A 10928-nucleotide genomic window follows, 5' to 3' on the forward strand; every position below is an offset into this window, starting at 1 on the left:
TTCACCTCGCTGAGGCCATCATCGACCCCTACTACAAAGACATGAAGGATTCATGCAACAAGGACAAGCGTGCCTGGCACTTGGCATGGATGGAGAAACTCGACAAAGCTCACGTCGTGTACACGGCCAAGGAGGCATACATGAGCTACGGGATGTACAGGCGGATCATTGACATGATAAAGTGCATCCTTCCCCAAAACGGTCAGGGATCGAGCCGGAACAGAGCAATGGCAGGCGTCGTCATAACAAGAAGTAGATGATTAGATGCTCATTTCTCATAGTTTAGTATGCATGTAATTGCTTACTTTGGTGCGTGGAAATGTTATGTGTGTAGTCACTTATGTAATTGTATGCTTAATTTGGTTATGCAATTATGTTCTTGTAAGTATACATGTTGATGTCCTATAGTCGGAGCATGGATGTTGTGCGGATAGAGCAAATCACATCGCACATGGAATAAACAATGGAACACGTCGGTGATGATTTCATCAATCGCTCACAATTGTATACAGACAATCGTTTGCTCACAACACGCGCGGCTTGTTAACAGGAATCGTATGTGTTGTTATCGATCTTCCCACACATTTCTGATTACTAACCTATTTACCGCATATCACACACATCTTGTTAAGTTGAACTGTTTCTGTTGTGTTTCCTAATAAAAATAGTTCATCCCAGTGAACCGTATGGCGTATATCGCACACACCTTGATCTGGCTGACCGTTTTTGTTGTGTTGCCTAATTGCAAACAGTTCATACGAGTGAACTGTATGTTGTATATCGCACACACACCTTCATCTGGCTGTCCATTTCTGTTGTTCTGCCTCATCACAAACATTTCATTGGAGTGAACCGATGCCACGCATCGCACATGCAACTCTAATCGGAACCGTGTTTGATGTATCCGCTATCGCAGACGGTTTGCATCTTTTTATGGTTTTCCCACATCACCGTTTTCTATTAATGCATCGCATATAGTTTCGTCGAAGGGTCTCTTTGTAGTGTCGTGTATGGATCATCCTGCAGTAGTGCCCGCTCATCACGTGTGTGTTACTTGGAAAAATTAAAAGAACAGAAAGAACTCTAGCATTACTACTTTAGGTGGAAAAGTGGTGAAACAACATATCATGCAGAGTAAAAAGTGTAATCGCAAAAAGATAGGGTTATCCAACTGATGCTTTTTTGCAGGAAACTTCATGCAAAAATACGAATAACTTGCATATGGTTGGGCAAGCTGTCTGATATGCCCCCTATGCAACTTCTGACTCCCCCCCCCAACTTGACATCATATTATGAGCAACTCTTACTCATCGTGTGTGTATGTAACTATACATATCAGCATAGAGCAACTGTTCTAGCAAAATCAAATACAACTGTCCCCCTAGCAAAATTCACACAACTATTCTAGCAAGATCCAAATCCTCTATCCCTAGAGAAAAATCCAGGAAACTATCCTAGCAAATCTAAGCAATTGTATTGCAAAAACAAAATGCAAAACTATTCAGAGCAAGTGTCCTGGCGAAGCCAAGCAACTGTACTTAGCAAATCTGACCAACTACATTACCAGAAAATATTGTGCAAGAGTATCCAAGCAAAGCCAAGAAACTATCCTAATCAACCCAAGCAACTGCATTACGGCACGATGTAGCTCTTCTAGTGAATCCAAGCGACGGCTTTGTCCCCATAATTCACATAATTGTCAACTGATTCAAACAAAAATGACATGCAACTGGCCCGCAAGCATGCATCTAGACAAGGCTCCTAGTTTTTTGGTAATATGCAACATCATAACAATGGTAGACAACTAGGAGAAATGTTTTATCTCCTTTTACAAAATATGGATAGGTGATAATAGGAGTGTATGCATAACATACGTTATAAGCAATTTCATAACGCAAGAAATCTCCTTTATGGCATGTTTTGAAACTATCCAACTCCACCGAATCTGTAACTTCAGCTTCTCGAGCGAGCTTCTCGCTTCACCCACGTTCGGGAGTGATGTTGGCTTCTCCCGGCGCTACAACCCATCTAGGAGACAAGAAGCGTGTTGGGCACCCCCTTGGGTCGGCTGGAGTTGGCCCTGGAGAGGGAACATGATTCGATCGAGAGGGGGGCTCGTTCATGTGCATGAGCGTGGGCGTACGTCGAAGGGCTCGCAAGAAACGTTTTCCTTGGCGGTGGCAACATCTTGTAAATAATGAGAACTCTAGATTTAGTAAAACGTAGTACGACCCGAAACAGCTTCATAATTTTAGCTTCTAGGAGCTAAACCATTCAACTGCGTTTTGACTCTGAAGTTTGTGAAGTTGAGAACTAGAGAGTTTCAGAACAAGCCCTTATTATTGAATGCTGCCTCCATTTAATTTCATAGGTGCCTAGGGATGATGCTCAGTTGCCTAAATACGATGAAAAATAGTCCCATATGGTTTTTATGTTATCTATGATATACTTGCTAGGTAAATTCACGAATGCACATGATGCAAGGAAGCTTATGTTTAGCACTAAAATTGCCTCAACTAGAAAAAAAGTTGCTTTCAAAAAATATTCTCGAAACAAATTCATATGGGGTCTAGTTTTAAAAATCTCGTTACAAGAAACCTAATGTTGAAAACAAATATTTGCTCTAACCCTAGCTTCAGAAGTTATGGCTTTGAAAAAATTAAGATAGAATAAAATGAGATGACATCAGCGCATGTACGCAGCTAATACTTAAGGACCATCCATCACAACGTCAGATACATGGCGAGGAGATGAAGGCCATTTTCTTAGCAGTTTGTCGCGTGGCAGGTGCGCAAGCATCGGACGGCTCGCATGCATGCGTGCGATGGAACAGTGAAGCTGCACTTTTAAGTATTTGGGTAATTAAAGCAACTCCAACGGATCGATCCAAACAGACGGTGAATTTGTCCGCTTTTTGTCCATTTGAGTCAGCCGCCGCTCGGCGTCCTCCCTGTTTTAGATTTGGATCAACACTACGTCCAACGCACCGACCCATTTCATGTCCGCAATCAACATTTTAAAAAAAGGCCCGCGGCCGATCATGTCAGCGGCCATGTCTCATGCCGGCACCATGCCAACGCCTGCATACAATGCCGGCTTCAAAAAAATAACACCATAGTTCATGTTGGCGCACTCGCTAGCCGGTCGGCACACATGCCAGCACACAAAAAGGGTGGGACTTGAGTTCGACCATGCCATCGCGGCCCCCGTGGTCATGCCAGCACACCTGTCGGCATCCAATAAAGATGGCGCTCGCCACCATAGATCACTCCTCGTCGAACTTGAACATGTCGGCCTGCATCTTCTCGAACCACGGCCTCTTCCTTGGCGACACGGTGTTGAGATCCACCTTCATGATCTCCACCGCGGTCATCATGCTCGCGAGAGCCGCTTCTTTGGCCTTGGTCTTGGCGTTGGCGGCCTCGATCTCTAGCATCTTGGCTTGCTTCTCCGCCTCCATCTCAAGCATCTGTGCTTGCTTCTCCGCCTCCATGTCAAGCTTCCTCCTTTGGATCTCCAAGAAGGCGTTCATTTCCTCTTCTCTTCCTTGCCGGCTCTTCTCCTCCCTTGAGTCCTTCTTCGTGATCATGCCCTCCACGGTTGCGATCAAGGCGATCGATGTTGCATCCCACTTGTCCACCTTCTTAGAGTTGGTCTTCCCCCGCGGCCGAGCCTTCTCGCCATCCCCAAACTCCTCCACGGCTTGCTTCCCACCACGCGACTTGAGGGCGGCATATTGCCCCTTGAACTTCTCCTCGTCTTTGATCACCCTAAAGCAATGGAAGAGGTTGAAGAACTTGCCATTGTGTTGGACCTTGAATGCATCCAAAGCATGAAATGCCTACAAATGTATTTCATGCAAGCATATTGACAAAATGATATGCAAACGAACACCCAAAGCATAAACTTGATGACACAAAAAGATGGAGGCTTGCTAGCATACCATGTCTTGCACGCCGATGTCGCTCACGGGGTGGGCCTTGACGCTCTCAAGAGTGGCACAAAACTTGTTGCACTCGTGTTGGATCACCCTTCAACGCTTCGAAATGGACACCCACCCGCGCGCGCTTATTATTTGATACGACGGAAACTTCTTGTGCTCATGGAACTCACGGTGAACACGAATCCAAAAGATTGAATGCTTTTGTTCGGCACCCGTCTTGGGGTCTTGACCAATGTCTCTCGAACACTCACAAAGAAGCTTGTCCTCGGCCACCGTGTATGCCTTGGTCCGCTTGCTCTTGCGCTTCGGCTTTGTCCCGTCGACTTGGTTGGCGAGCTCGTCCTCAAACAAAGGCTCCGTTTCGATGTCGCACTCGTCCTCTTCCTCTAGCCCATAGTCCTCCGGGAACTCATGGTCGAGAGGGAAGTCGTCCAGGTCCAGGCCGACCTGATCACGCATGAAGGCGGCCTGATCTTCATTGTAGCCAGCGGACGACATGAACACCCCTCGGCCATCCTGGCTTTGTGTCTATTCGGGATCGAAGCCAGCGGCCTGCGCACCACCCTCGAAGATCATGTTCTGCATGTAGTCGTCGTCGCCAGCGACCGGCATTCCGTCGAACAGGTTGCACGCGCCCGGCAGCTGGTCGGTTGGCGTCTGCTGCGCGCGTTTCCTCGCGCCTCCGGCTGACGAGCCAGTTGTCATCGATGTGGCGTTGAGGTCGATGGTCGCGGGCGCGGGCGTGGAAGTTGCGACCACGCTCACCTCGGGCGAGCACTCCCCCGAGAGGCGGGAGGCCTGTGGGTAGACATGGAAGTCGGGCACCGGGTTGCAAGCCGACGAGTCGGGCGAGTCGGGCATCACCGTGCGAGGGAAGGCAGATGAGCCGGTGCTGACCGCGGCGGCCACGGCGACGTTGACGAGGCTATGTTGGCTAGGGTTTAACCACGGCATGCAGAGCGCCTCCCTCGTTGCCGCCGTGACGCGGGCGTTGGTGACCTGCTGCTACGCGGCGGCCGCCGCGATGGCCTCATCCCTCCGGTCCGCCGCGTGCCTCCGGTCCTTCCTCTTGGCCGACTCCTTTGCCTGATGTTCGGGCGTCAGCACCTTCTTCGGCTTCGACGCGGCGGCCTTCCGGGGGCGCGAGGCTTGCCTTTGTCGGACGAGGCGAGGGAGGCGAGGCCGGCGGCGGCGGCGAGGTCGTTGTCCATGGCGGGCGTGGGGCGGGAGCGCGCGGGCAGGAGGGTTTTGGGGGGAAATCGTGGTGGATGCCACCGACCGGCGGACCCGAGAAGAGGAGTAGGTGCGCGCGTCCGTCTCTTGTCCGCGCCGACGCAAATCCGGCTCAAAATTGAGCCGGGAATGGATCGCCATGCGGACGCGCGTCCGTTTGGGTCGGCGCGTTGGGTCGACTTTTGTGTCCGCGCCGACCCAAACGGACGGCGGCGGACGAAATGGATCGCCCTATTGAAGTTGCTCTTATATATCACATAAAAATAATGCAACAAAAATGATGGTGCAAACCTGCAAGAGATTCAGACCAAGTGTACTTTCATGCATACACACTAACACGCAAACGCACACAGATCAACGCAATAAACAAATACTGCATTTGATACTGCGACGAAACATTGCCAGCAAATCAAGGTGCTGTGAGTGCAAAAGTTTCAGGTTCTACTTAAACAGAACATAACCGGTCCTTCAACAGTTTACGAGTTAGGAACACTACTAAAAATGCTAAACAGGTTGGCCTGCTCTGCCAGTAGCAGGATACAGCATAATACACACTTGACAACAGGCACAACATTGCAGTAATCACGGCAGCAAGCAAAAAACATACTATCGAGGTAGAGGTCGCAGTTGGTCTTCTTAATATCGTCCTCGTGTTGTGCAGAGGAGAAAGACGAGAGATCAAGCAAAAGAGGAGATCCGTCGGATGCTGTACAGGGAGAGGGTAGAGGGTCGGAGATCTACGAAGAGGGGAGGGAGCCAGGGAGGTGATCAGCAATACAACTGCACCCGACAGCAGAGCTCAGGGTGGAGGCATGCCGGCCGCCAGAGCTGAGCTTGAACCGTATCTGCACAGAAGAGATAGATGAGGAGACCGCTTCACCAGGAGGAGAAAAAAGTTGGCGGCAGACACTGGCCAGGAGGGCGGGATGGGCTACCTTCACCGCCGCCGTTCCTTATGGCACGCCCAGGCGAGGCCTCCTGTGTCTGAGCGGGGATGGGACAGGGTATGAAGCTCAATGTCGAGCACATTCGCTCCAAATTGGGCAGGCAGTTTTTGCCTTCAGGGCGGGTTGCTCGATATCGAACCCAAATGCCACAGATGAATGTCGATATCAAACCCAAATGCCACAGATGGATGTCAGGATCAACCAAAAGGTGGTATTCGAGATATTCATCCCAGATGAAATGCCATACCAGGCCCAAATGCAAACATCCAAACAGGGCGGTGTGAAATTAACAGGAGAAAAGAAACAATGAAAGAAAGATACAAGAAAACACCTGAAAGGAAACTAAAAAGACTGAAATGAACGACAGAGAAAGAAAATCAGAAGGAAAAGCGGAAATTGGAGATGATAATAAACGAACTGAAAGAAACCAAAAATAAACTGCTGAACCGAAAACCACAAGATAATTTCAGAACAATGCCATTACATAGTATATGGGTAAAATTCTTAGAACTACTAAACAGGGAACAACATGAGGACCCTGGCAATTCTTTAGGGCAAACTTATCAAAAATGTCACAACGGAATGCAGTGCCCGCCCAGTTGTGATAACCCCAAACATGTTGACAGGCCTGGCCTTCTACTTACGTCTCTTGTACCTTGATTTGCTCTTGAAGGAATTCTTAGATTTCTTTTCAAACGAGCTGTCCTTTTTCTTCAGGGAACGACCCTGCTTCCATTCACTCATATCATTCTGGAACAGCTCATGCATTTCCTCTTGCCTAGTTTGGCCCTTTTCAGCAGGTTGCTTTGACTTCTTCTCATTCTTTCCTTTGCCAGCGCCAACACCGATTTTGCCCGTCGCCTTCATAGATTTTGCCCTACGATAAGCGACATCAACTACAGATTGGCTGCTCTTTGCTTTCTTCCCTCCATTTCTTTCCTGAGCTGCCTCCTCTTCCTTCTCCTCCTCTAGCATCTCCCGTTGTGCCTCCAATTTTCTGCGTTTCTTCCTAGGTAGGTTTTTCTCACGCTCTCTTCTTCTTTTCTCCTTCAGATGAAGATCTTCAGCTTGCTGAGCACTAACAACTGCAGAGCCACCTTTAACTTGATCCAAGGATTCTTTAGCAGCCTTTGCCAAAAGTTTCTTTTCCTTCTCAGTAGCAAACCAGGTTCTCTTGGGGCGTGAGTATATCTCATCCCTGTGAGCTATCATATTTTCTGCCTTTGTTGCTTCCATTTCAGCCTTCCTCAATGCCATTTCCTCCCTTTCTTCCAGAATTATGTTAGAAATTTGATGTTCCAGTTGCTCAATTAATTTTGCACAGTCAGACACAGGTTTCTCGGCAACAATGCGGCTTTTCAGCTGAGAACCAGCTTTTTTTGCGATAGCTTTCAAGAGGGATCTATCATCATCGGTAACAAATGTCACGGCATATCCTTCCCTGCCTGCCCGAGCAGTACGACCAACACGATGAAGGTAAGTTTTGACATCACGTGGGCAAGCAAAATTTATGACAGTCCGAACACCAACAATATCAATACCACGAGCCGCAATATCAGTTGCAATCAGGATATCCGCTTCTTGCTTTTTGAATTGTTCTAAAGCCTCAAGCCGTTGCGCCTGTGTAAGGTTGCCATGAAGCTCAGCAGCTTTTATCCCAGACAAACCAAACAATATCTTCAATCTGTGAGCAGAATGCTTTGTCCCACTAAAAATGATCACTCTTTCCTTGAAAGTTTTCAAGCAGAGAGCAAGCAGAACAGCTTCTTGGGTTGCTTCACGTGATCGCCGTATCCTAACCACCTCTTCGGTCAATGTTGCAGGGCGTTTCAGCGAAGGATCAGCTTCAAGACGGACTGGCTTGTTCAGAGAAAGTTTCACGAGCTCATCGATTTGCTCTGTCATTGTGGCAGAAAAGAGCATGGTCTGCCTCCTTTTAGGACACATGCGAATCAGCTCACCAATTTCAACACTGAAACCCAATTCTAGCAAACGGTCAGCTTCATCAAGGATCAAAACTGCAAGATCTTCAAGCCCGACAGAAAGGGAGTTGCGCAGATGATCCACTATACGCCCAGGAGTAGCAACAACAATGTCAGGGTTTGACCTTAAAGCCACCTCCTGTGCCTTGGTTGGAAGTCCACCAACAATGAGACAGCACCTGATATCAGTAAACTGGGCCAGTTTTTCAATCATGCTATGGACCTGCGCAGCCAGCTCTCTGGTTGGAGTCAGAATAAGCACCCTGATGGCAGGAACACGCTTCGGCCGGAAAAGCAGACGCTCCAGCACGGGCAGAGAGAAAGCAGCCGTCTTCCCTGATCCTGTTATGGCGCTGCCGCATATATCCCTCCCTGTTAATGCCAGAGGGATGCATGCGGCCTGAATCGGTGTTGGCTTCTGGTAGCCCAGTGCTTCACAGGCTCGAATGAGGGGACGCGATAAGTTGAGCTCAAGAAACGACCTTGCACTGAATGAAGCTCCTTCGGACGACGCGAAGAATTGAGCTGGATCCGGCTGCTCGGGTGCATCGTCTTCCTCTTGCACAGCATCTTCATCTTCATCTTCCCCCACCTCTTCTTCTCCTTGCTCGCCGCCTTCCGCTTCACCATCCTCCTCCCCGCCGCTCGACTCGATCTCTTCGTCGTCGTCGTCGCTCTCCTCGATCTCGTCCTCATCGTCCCCGCTCTCCCCCTTCACCGCCGCCTCCTCGTCGCTGTCATCATCAGCATCCTCCTCCTCCTCGTCGTCGTCGGAGCCATCAGGCATGGAGGGGTTGCGCCGGCCCCGGAGGGCCTGGGAGATCTTCTCGTCGATGGAGGTGGTGCGGCGCGCGGCGTGCTCCGCCGCCACGGACTCCGCGTACGTGGAGAACTCCCACGGCGACTGCGCGGGCTTGCGCCGCGCGGTGGCTCCTCCCGCCGCCTCGTCGTCGGAGCCGTCCGGGTCGAACCGGAAGTCGGGGTCCATGTTGGGAAGGACAGGGAAGGCGGAGGTGGGTGGCTGTGTTAGGTTTTCCGGCGGCGGGGTGTTGGGGTTTGGGGGAGGAGGCGAGGGTTTAATCCAGCAGGAGCGCTCTCGCAAGCGGACGAACGGACCGAGAACGTCCGAATTGGGCCGGCCCAATTGTCTAACAAAAATAAGGATTTGTAATATAGTCCCCCAAAAAAAAGGATTGCACGCACGGTTTTTTTTTAAAAAAAGATACAGAAAGCAATGGGAGAACAAAGTGGGGGTGAAGATCCGAGGATTGGCGGACGTTAAACCACAAGTGGGACGAAAGATGAAGATAAAATGAAAAGAAACTGAAAAAGGCTCCTAACGAGGTATCTCTCACGGGGGTCCCCAAAGGGGCTCTCAATGCATCTAGCTCCCGCTAACCTTCATTGCTCCATTGTAATTGTAGTCCCTGAGATGATATCTGTGATGCTTGTGATCTTATTCTGGAAGGTGCATTTGTTACGCTCCTGCCAAATAACCCAACATGTGAGAGGTCTCATCGTGTTGGTTCCCTTCTTCCATTTGCTCTTGGTTTCTTCCTGAGATTTTAGCGCAATGGTTGTGGCAGATAGCAGCTTCAATCCTCCTTTGGTTTGAGTGCGCCGCAACCTTTTCATTGACTAATCTTGTTCCATACCTCATGTGAAGCCGGGCAAATCCAGAAGAGGTGCTTGCAAGAATCGAGGTTTCAGACACACAACTGGCAGAAGTATTCATTGGGCCATCCCCGTCGCTGCAATGTGTCGTTGCACCACATCCTGTCTTGGAACATTAACCAGGAAAGAATCTTCATACCTCCCGGCGCCCAAGCCTTCCAAATCAGCTTGTCATAGCTGGAAGAAATTCTTCCCTGAAACTGCATGGAGTATGTAGATCTCGTTGAGTAGTTGCCGGACTTCTCCATGCGCCAGGGAATGTGGTCCGATGTGTCGTCCAGCAATTGGACGTCTCGTTATTGAAGCAACCGGTGCAGGTGGAGGAAGTCTTGAACCAGGTGGGTGGTTGTTGTTGTGTGCCAGGTCCTCGATCCAAACTTCATCTGTAAGCACCTCTTGAACCGTCCCTTGCTTCCTTCTGGAGTGCTTGTATAGCTCCGAGAATTGCAGCGCCAAAGTGGCCTGGCCCAGCCACGACGAGTGCTAGAAGGATGCTGAGCCCCCATCCCCGATGGTGACGAAAGTTGTCGTGACGAACATGGTCTTGTCGATCTTGCTGCATGGTACCTCTCTGACCACCCACGGTCGATTTGGGTGGCGCCATGGAATCCCTAACCATCGCAGTCGAAGGGCCCTCCCGAATCTGTGAAGGTCCAGGATACCTACGCCTCTAAACTTGGTTCGGGAGCAGACCGTGCTCCAGTTTACCTTGCAGCCAACTCTCGAAAGATCGTCGTTTTTGCTCTAGAGAAAGTGCCGCATGCATTTGTCTATCTCTTTTAACAGCTTGCTCAGTATCGGCAGTACGGACATTGCGAAGGTCGACATGGCAGAAAGGACGCATCGCACGAGGGCATGTTGGTCGGAGATGTGCATGAGCCTCCCTTTCCATCCTGCGAGTCGCGCCTTGATCCTATCTATGATGAACTGGAGGTGCACCAGACGTAGCCTACCCAGATAGACTCGCAGCCCAAGGTATCTTATGGGGAAGGAGGTCACGCTTCTGCCGAAGTTCCCTAGCACCTCATGGATGGCAAATCTTCTATAACGCCAATCAGACGTTGTTTTTACATCTCAGCTCAAATGCATACTTTAAAAAATGTCTCTTGTGCATGTAAAATTTTAACATGAAATAACACCAGTGGAAGG

General features: G+C 49.6%; 1 protein-coding gene across 1 annotated transcript; it reads right to left on the reverse strand.

Moving 5' to 3' along the window:
- Positions 1–5562: 5562 nt before the first annotated feature.
- LOC123452121 (DEAD-box ATP-dependent RNA helicase 28) lies at positions 5563–9108 on the reverse strand. The gene is made up of 2 exons (XM_045128706.1): positions 6770–9108; positions 5563–5833 (listed from the first exon to the last, which is right to left on the reverse strand). The coding sequence occupies exons 1-2, from the start codon at positions 9091–9093 to the stop codon at positions 5653–5655; spliced, it is 2505 nt and encodes an 834-aa protein (XP_044984641.1). The 5' UTR covers positions 9094–9108; the 3' UTR covers positions 5563–5652.
- Between the last annotated feature and the right edge of the window lie 1820 nt (positions 9109–10928).

The sequence above is a fragment of the Hordeum vulgare genome, chromosome 5H, assembly GCF_904849725.1.
Source record: "Hordeum vulgare subsp. vulgare chromosome 5H, MorexV3_pseudomolecules_assembly, whole genome shotgun sequence".
Taxonomy (NCBI): Eukaryota; Viridiplantae; Streptophyta; class Magnoliopsida; order Poales; family Poaceae; genus Hordeum; species Hordeum vulgare.

Excerpts from the sequence above, each read along its gene's own strand:
- LOC123452121 (XM_045128706.1), bottom strand. The coding sequence starts at position 9,093 with ATGGACCCCGACTTCCGGTTCGACCCGGACGGCTCCGACGACGAGGCG. Across the intron at positions 5,834-6,769 it reads AGCAAATCAAGGTACAAGAG|ACAACACGAGGACGATATTA; the intron begins ACGTAAGTAGAA and ends TTTCTCCTCTGC.